This window comes from Electrophorus electricus, chromosome 13 (assembly GCF_041902795.1).
Source record: "Electrophorus electricus isolate QZ-2024a chromosome 13, ASM4190279v1, whole genome shotgun sequence".
NCBI lineage: Eukaryota > Metazoa > Chordata > Actinopteri > Gymnotiformes > Gymnotidae > Electrophorus > Electrophorus electricus.
Window position 1 is genome coordinate 3,848,619 of NC_137509.1, and position 8,882 is coordinate 3,857,500.

Genomic DNA, 8,882 nt, shown 5'->3' on the forward strand with positions numbered 1-8,882 from the left:
GAAAGATGGTACCATTAACACCTCCTATCACAAGTGCTGCATCTGCAAAACTACCAACACTGTGGATGATCCCACCCACCCCACCCACAGTCTCTCCACCCTCTAGCACTGTGGACGATCTCTCCCACCCCACCCACAGTCTCTCCACCCTCTAGCACTGTGGATGATCCCACCCACCCCATTTACAGTCACTCCACCCTCCTGTACAGCAGATAGTACCAGAGCATCCATGCCACCACTGCCAAACTCCACAACAGCTTCTGCCCAGGTGCAGTCAGGCTACTGAACCCGCTGCTGCCTGCTGCCCCTAGGCCCACCCGAATTTGTGATGAGTCTTCCCATCGCCACCAGGACTATGAAGGTAACTTTACTAAGTTACTAAGGTAACTTTCTTGTACATCATTGAATAAGCACAGGGAATTACCATGTTGCCAGGTATAGCATTAGAGGCAGGGATTAGTTTGCTGCTACAGACACTCACCTTCATCCTGCTGCTAGTGACACTCACCCCCATCCTGCTACTACAGGCACTCACCCCCATCCTGCTGCTAGTGACACTCACCCCCATCCTGCTACTACAGACACTCACCCCCATCCTGCTGCTAGTGACACTCACCCCCATCCTGCTACTAAAGACACTCACCCTCATCCTGCTGCTAGTGACACTCACCCCCATCCTGCTTCTACAAACACTAACCCCCATCATGCTGCTGCTATTGGGAATGGCCCCCACCCCCACCCCCCATTCATATTTATTAGTATGACTGTGTGTGTCAGTTTACCTCCTCAGAAAATACACCAGCAGCTGCCAAACAGACATCATTATTTTGTCCTTACTTGCCAGATTGCGCAGAGAGACACTGTCCTCTGTGATTAATGTTCTGTGTATTGGATTGTATCTCCTATATTCTCTGCTTCTTCTGAACTCTTCTTGTTGTGTTGTACATTTCATAGTCCCGGGTATTGTGCTGCTGTATCATTGTGTTGTGTTTTGCATACACACTTTATAGTGCGGCTGTACTGTTGTGTTGTGTTATACATACGCACTTTATCATCCTGTGTATTGTGCTGCTGTACTGTTACTGCATTGCACCATACACTAAAAGAAATGACATCTTGTTGCAGTGTATTCTAAGTATATGGAAGGATGACAATAAACTTGGACTTGGCTAGACTTGACTTGGTAGCCAAGCATTTAAGGTCAGTGCTTTCATAATGACTTTTTTTCTTTATGACTTTTTGCATGTTTTGAATATCTTGGTAATCTGAAAGGCAACAAGGGCTTCATTAACAGTTTTATTCACAATATTCTCAAAGGGAAAGGGGGTTTTATTAAGTTTTAGTCACGATATGAAACACTGTTTGGCTGGTATGTCTGAGTACTCTACACTCTAATTCCTTAATTGACGCTGTACGTTCAGGTAAGAATATATCAGATTTTTTTAAAACTAAGAACAACAGAACAAATCACCATTACATGTACTACAGACTACACAGGCAGCATTCATTCAAATTAATTCATAATCCAATTCAGAGCTTCAAGGGGCAAGAGCCCATTCTGGCAGCACAGGGCACAATCTAGGAACCAACCCTGCTGCCAGGATGGGCTCTAGCCCAACACACACAGGACACACACTCACACGGACACACAAGGCCACTTCACACACACACTCAGCAACCTAACATGCATGCCTTTGAAATGTGGGAAGAAAACAGAGTGCCCAGAGGAAACCCACACAGGTAGAGAGAGGGTGCAAACACCACACAGGCAGTGACCAGGCTGGGAACTGAACCTGGGTCACCGTTACTGTGAGGCAGCAGTGCTAACTAGGCAACAGCCAAAGGAATTTAATATTTGCTGTGTAAGCGTAAAAGATTTTCAAATGCATTATCACATTTTTGTCCTCACTGTGCAATTCATGAATAAGAATTTGTTTTTAATGATTTTGACATTCAACTTTCTAACATTTCTAGAGTCACTGAGTTCCCAATAATCTAGCCTAATACCTTCTCTCAAGTTTTTAATATGCTACTTCAGTGAACACACTATCGACTTAACAGGCAGAACTCAAATGTGCTAGAATGTCTTAAGCAGCCTGAACAAGAAAACTAGATTGTGCCGCATTCCAATTACCATTAAAATATTATTAAAATAAAGTCTGCAAATGAAATGAAGACACAAACACAAAATGCACTGGCTCAGAAAACAAACTGTCACACACCATTTGTTGTTCAAACTCAGAATTCATAACACACATGAATCATTGCCAGGGCGTTCGAAATCTGTGACGTTACATGCTCTGAGTATGTTCACTACTGATTATGGACAGCAGTCACAGACTGTAGGCTACCTCTGTATCGAAGTAATCTGTGTCATTATGTGCTTGAATAGAATAGAATAGAATAGAATAGAATAGAATAGAATAGAATAGAATAGAAGCCTATAAACTATGAATGGCGTGCATATCTACTGGCAGGTACATACATCCATATACAGCACAGCATTAACTGAGTACTCAATTACTTCAGTTACAGACTGGTGTGAGGTCGGCATGTCGTGTGCAAATATTAGTGGAATGAGTGTGGTATAAGTTAGGATAACGAGACAGATGCTTGACAACGTAGCGCAAACTCAATAGCGCCGTGGAAACTGCGGTCAGAAAACAGCTTTAACCATACAACATGAGCAGCGTGTTTTTGAAAATAACTGACGGCATCATACAGGATAACTAGACAAACGCTCATCAAATAATGCAAATTAATTAGAGTAGTGAGAATTACTCAAGACCGTTTTAAGCATAACAGTATGAATGGTAATATGATTGCAGGGGAAAAAACAGTGTCCATGCTGACATTAACAGATAGCGATCAGCATTGTAAATACAACGCGTCTACGTGCCTCATTGCGTTGACTTCAGAGCACATTATGCGGCGCATTAAGGGCTGACTAAAACAAAGCGACCGGAGTCGGAACTGTGATGACGTCAGTGCCTTTTATTTTGAAACGGACTGACGACGTACGCGCCGCACGAGCCCCTCGGTGGGACGTGACCGTGAGATCGGCGGAGGCCGAGCCGCGCGCGTAAGCGCGTCAGGGCTGGGACGCTTATCCCGTGCCTTCCGGTTTGCGGTACAACGAAAGCGAGCTCGAGCGTTAGCCGGCTAGCGGCTCACCGTTAAACGTTTGGGAGAATACCTTCGAAAAGTGAAAAGTAAGGTCTACGGCTGGTGGAAATCCTCCAAAAAACAACAAAGAGGATGCCGAAATCGCCATGGTCCTGTTTGGAACTGGGAGGATACTCCGTTAGACATGTAAAGTAGCGTTAGCTAATGTAGCTAGCTAAAGCCAGTCGCAGTTTTACTGGAGCGTGTTGTTGTTGTTGTTTTATCATCTCTTGCCATCCCGTGACAGAGCAGAGAAACGTTAGATAACCTATATGAACTGTCAACCCAGAACTGACAGTTAGCAAGCCAGCTGACTAACCTATCCAACTCAGTTCAGCGAAATTAGCTGCGTTTGGTGGAAGTAAATAAAGCTGGTTTTACGTACTCTGGTTAGCGTCAGCTGTCAACAAATCAAACTGGATAAAACATTGGATCTGGTCGGCCTTAAGTCGGGGTCAGTCGGAACATTGACCCCTCAGAAGAAGATGAAGAAGCGTAAAGAGCTCAATGCTTTGATAGGTCTTGGCGAAAGCAAGAGGAAAAAGGCGAAGAAGGGGTCTGGTCACAGGTTACTTCGAACCGAGCCGCCGGACTCTGAGTCCGAATCCAGTTCGGAAGACGATGACTTCAGCAACCTAAGCAGTGTCGGTGCTTTCAAAAAGTAAGTATCGTGGTAGATAAGCTACATGACTACCTAGTTAGCTAGGTGATAACTCTAAATAAGCTTAGAATTGAGTGTAACTAACGCGCATTTTTTTTTACATTATCTGCAGGAGTTATGCGCAGTGCTGCAGTGTGTGCTACCCCTTGTGCGTATTTATTATTTTGGCTGCTTGCGTCATGGCCATAGCAGGACTGATATGGATGCAAATAGCACTTAAGGAAGATCTGGATTCCCTCAAAGAGAAACTTCGCACTAGTAAGTTAGAAGTGAACACAGTCTGTGGAACTTGTAGTCTGTTCAGTATATTTTATCGATTTGCTCCAAAACCCAAATATTACTATTATTTTATAGCTAGTTTTCTTAATGACCAAAATGTTTTTGTGTTCACTGCATGCTTTTGCCACATAAATGCATAAAATGATTAAGCCATAAAACCATTTAAATGTAAGTTGTTAAAAACAAATGGCCTGCAAAGTTGCTAAACCATGTTATATTACACTTTGACAGTTATCTGTGTATTGAACAGTCTGTTCTAGAACACATGCACAACAGCAGTTCAGCCACGCATGAGCACCCTGACAGCGTAACCGTTTGAAGGATTTGTGTTTGTATTTACAGTGGAATCAGCTCAGACGGCTTCTTCACATGAAATACCAAAGCTCAGTGAGGAGCTGAAAGCAAAACAGAAGATGTTGGAGAACATGGAGAGCGGAGACAAAGGCTTGACCAAACTGTGGTTCAATCTTACCAACATGAACAGGAAGGTACATCCCCTACAAGCATATTATGCTAGGTGCTTTTTGTTTAGTTTGCTTTACTAATAATGACACTCAGCTTAACGTTTCTGACTGTCCATGTATATTATATGTATTTTATTTTCTGGGACATTACATGTTGTGCATTAAGTCCACCATTCAACTTTCACAGCTGCGTGAAAAGAACAAGTGCCCAAAGTATACAGTGCAGTGCATGTGAGCAAAGTTGTTTCCATGCAGTGAAATTGGATGACCACTTTCAAGTTCCTTCACACCACAGGCCTCATGAATCCTTACACTCAAACGCTTTACACCTTCCGACTTGGCTCGTTGTGGTATAATGCCATCTGTACAATCTAGCGAATCTGAGTGAAAAGAATATCCCACCTGGGAACATCTAATGCAAAAGAGCAGTAAGATAAAACCCTGTTATGGGAAATTTCATTTGAGAGTTGTTGTTTTTTTTCCCTGTACATGTAGATAAGTACACTGGAGTCTGCTGTAAACCTCCTCAAGGCAAACATTAAATCAGCATCAGATTTGATTACATTGCCAGTGACGGTGGAAGAGCTCCAAAAGGTAAGACGTCCCAAAAGCCTTGGAAAATAAAAATAATAGTAATCTCTTCTCAAAAACTACACAGTCATCAGTACAAGTTATTTCATATATAGATTTGTTTTTAAGGGTATAATACCTGATGTCTTTACGTATTTGTGCTTGCTCCCTGTAGAGTGTTGCTACAATTGGCAGCACACTTACTAGTGTTCAACATGATGTAAAGATGATGCAGACGTTTATGGAGGACCAAACGAAAGGAGAGACTAAAAAGAGTGATGCGGTAAATAAGACATCTGGGTGCTTCAGTGCCTTGAGCTCTGGGGGGAAAATGCATAAAGACACACATCAATATCCATGTACAGAATGTGACTTTAATTATAGTTATGATCATCAGTTATGATGTTCTGAGAAAAATCTGAGTAAAAATATTCCACTATTTTTGAGAACCGTATTAAAAGTGTTTGGATCTATGAAGACTGCTTTCTTTTTGTTTTTGTTGTTTTTTTATTTTTTAATCTCAACATTTCTCGTGGTTTTACCATTCAATAAACTGTGAACCGCTTTTTGTTCCTTATGAAGACAGCATGATTGTTAAAAATTACCTGTGCTTGTAATCTACTGTGTTTAGGAGTCTCCCTTGACTCTGGATCCCAGTGTCAGTAGCAGAAGCTTCAACAAGAGGACAGAAGATGATGCAAATTCTGGTATGTATCAGTCCTTACAGATCTTGATATAAAGAAGCTGTTATATATTCTCCTATGTGTATGATTGCAAAGTGTCATAGTTCTATCACATTTTGTTACATCTCACAGAGTCTTCAAGTTCTAAGCCCACTCTGCACCCACGGTTTTTTGCTAAGGACCGTACCAGGAGAGAGAAGGCACCCATGCAGCAAGCTGTAACACTTCCTGGAGTCAACTCTGCTGAAGGTGCCTAAATTGGTTGTCGTTTCCTGCACCCATGCTGCCCCTAGTGGTTGAGGGAGAGAAGGGCACTTATACAGACTGTGCCCGTACTACTGTCACAGATGGGGCAATGTCTGATTTCCTCTCACAGCATCATAAGCGAATACTTCTATAGACCATCTTTGCTCTGTTCTATTTTGCCTCAGATTTGGAGGAGCTCCTGAAAGTGCAGCTGCGCTACGCGTCTGTTGGTGTGTCGTATGAAGACTTGAGGAAGCTCTTCGGGCCGGCCACTCCGGACGCCCACGTGCTCGAGCCTTACGATGTAGACCAGGACCACAGGTACACCCTGGTGGAGCTGCGGGCTGCTCTTGCCCTTTGAGCTCAGTTTTGAACTGTGTAATTAGTTGGACGACTATGAAGAGGACGGGATCAGAGGAGACCGCAGCGGACGGCTGGACGACTGGACGGAGCACTGCCTCGGCGGCGACTGTCTGTGTGGTGGCTCATGGCTCGCGGCACTTTTTCTTTCTCATTCGTGTGGGCACGTTTTTATCAGTGTTTGAGAAGTCAGATGACAGGCGGTGGACAGATGATTCTTGCACGCCATTGGCACAGGGTAAATGTCACCAGTGGAACTATTTACTTCATCGTTATCCCTTGGCGACAGCAGATTCGATGTAACCGTTTACAGTGCTGTAATCAATCTCAGAAGAACCTGTTTAAAGATTCTTAAGATGATGTATGAGTTTTATTTGTTTTAGTACATGTAAATGTTATAGAGATTAGTATGTAATCAAAGGCGAATACTTATATTTCAGTTTTTGGTGCATAACCTTCCAATTAAGAACCATAGTGTTATGCTCAAAAATGACCCATTCCCACATGCCATTGCCTGAATGTTTGTAGTCATGGTGTCAGGTTTTCTAAAACTTGACAACCCAGGTCCCCTTCCCTTATTTATATACTCTTCTAATGAGATGTTTTCCTTTGTATTCTAATCACAGTCTGAACTTACAATTTGAAGGGCTAAGAAGGCAAGCTTTCTAAATTATTTAATTTACCAATTAATTGTTTATTCAGCAGATGTAGCAATAATGTAACACTATATACTTAATCAGATATAGTATTTCAATGTATCTGGGAGGAGAATCGTCCCGCACCTCTTATACAAAGGGAAGGGCAGGTCTTGACAGGCAGTTTAAAAAAAAAACAAACAAAAAAACACCACCACTGATTAGATTTGAGTATTTTTTATGCTGTTTCAAACTATTCAGTCACCTTAATCTGTTGATTGTTTAGTAATATAAATTTAGGAAACGGGTATTAGTCTGACCGTTAGCCTATGGCAGGAGCACTGCTTCTTTGAATAAACGGAGATCAATTGTCGTTCCCCCTCCACCCGCAATATCTTTGTCATTGTTTTTGTGCAGTACAGTGAACAGAGCCTAGCCCTGTGCTGAGCTTGCTTGATTTCAAGTTCAGAAATACCCTCAAAATTAATACAGAGAGAAATTATATTGTAAATGTCAACTACAACCAGCACCACTTAGGAATACTCACAGTTCCCCAGACCAGGAAAAAGTGTTGACCGTGATAGCAACGTGGCAGTGGGTGGTTAATGTCAGAGCAGGTAGGCTGATGCTTGGGCCCATTTTTCAAAAATTGCTCATGTGAAGGAGTGGGTTGGGGAATGTAATCATGTAAAATACCCAGCATTGTATATTTATTGTAATAAATTCAGGTTTGCTTTGCATGTTGCTTTTTAATGTAACATGTACAAAGTCCTAATTTATGTGAGTGTTTCCATTCTCTTTCTGTGTTGCAGAAATTATAATTAGATGCACTTTTTTAATCTGTGTTTAAAGATGCTATTAGCAGATGATTTTGTGACGCTACTATATATGTATATGGTCTATATTTAAATCTTGCATATCTCAGGTCTACCAGCAACTGGGTTTATTGATTTGAGATGATTGAATTAAGCCATAACTACAAATCAATTAATTTCATCACATGGTGAAAAAACTAACAGACTTAAGTGTGCTGTAGCGGCATGCTAATGACCAGGAGTGGGAAACACTATATTGTTGCAACACTGAATCCTCTTACCAGCTTGCTTTGGGTCCCATATGAACACAAATCCGGTGTATATGTGAAGAAAGGAATATTGGATATATCTGTCAGATTTATGATTCCTTGAAGGGTTGTATTTGCAGTCCTGAGTATTACTGACCGGGAGTTGATCAAGAGCATTGCAAATACAGAGATTGAGATGTTGGCGGCCTGTGGGTTGGGGACTGGAATAGATAAACTACTTGTAATGTCACTTGATAAAGTTACAAGATTTAATGGAGAACAGAAGGAAAATATAATGAAGGAAACGGCTGGGACAAGTAGTGGGAACTACAAACCCTACAATTCAACCAACCAAAGCAACGAAAAATAACATTCAGCAGATTACAAAATGCAAAGGAAAGCGTGAACGAGTGAGAGACTCTATGCGAGTGCTCCTTTCGCTCTCCAGTCTCTGGACAACACATGCAACAGTTCCTCCTCGTCTTCCTCATCGCTTCCCGACGCTTCGCGGACTTCCTCTGGCTTGTGCTTCGCCACTTTGCCCTTAACGACGTCCTGTTTCGCTCGCAGAACCTCCACTCTGCGGTAACACTCAATCTGTTCGTCAATTTCATCGATCTGGCGCTCAATGCGACCTTCCTCGTCGTCCTCGGCCACGATGGCGTCCGAGGCGCTGTTCACCTGTCGCATCTCCTTTTGAAACTCTTCCCACTCTTTGTCCATTTGATCTTTCGGCGTGTCCACGTTTCGCACCTT

The 8,882-nt window shown here is 42.4% G+C and overlaps 2 protein-coding genes across 2 annotated transcripts in view; one reads left to right on the forward strand and one right to left on the reverse strand.

The window, feature by feature from the left end:
- Positions 1 to 3,057: 3,057 nt before the first annotated feature.
- efcab14 (EF-hand calcium binding domain 14) lies at positions 3,058 to 7,842 on the forward strand. The gene is made up of 8 exons (XM_027028568.3): positions 3,058 to 3,826; positions 3,939 to 4,084; positions 4,448 to 4,593; positions 5,065 to 5,163; positions 5,315 to 5,422; positions 5,771 to 5,846; positions 5,955 to 6,071; positions 6,254 to 7,842. Exons 1-8 carry the CDS (start codon positions 3,651 to 3,653, stop codon positions 6,427 to 6,429), a joined length of 1,044 nt encoding a protein of 347 aa, XP_026884369.1. The 5' UTR covers positions 3,058 to 3,650; the 3' UTR covers positions 6,430 to 7,842.
- Positions 7,843 to 8,381: 539 nt separating this feature from the next.
- znf830 (zinc finger protein 830) overlaps positions 8,382 to 8,882 on the reverse strand; it is a 1,176-nt gene continuing 675 nt past the window's right edge. The window contains exon 1 of the mRNA XM_027028569.3: positions 8,382 to 8,882. This exon is cut by the window's right edge and continues 675 nt beyond it. Within this exon, the coding sequence (XP_026884370.2) occupies positions 8,547 to 8,882 (336 nt within the window). The 3' untranslated portion in view covers positions 8,382 to 8,546.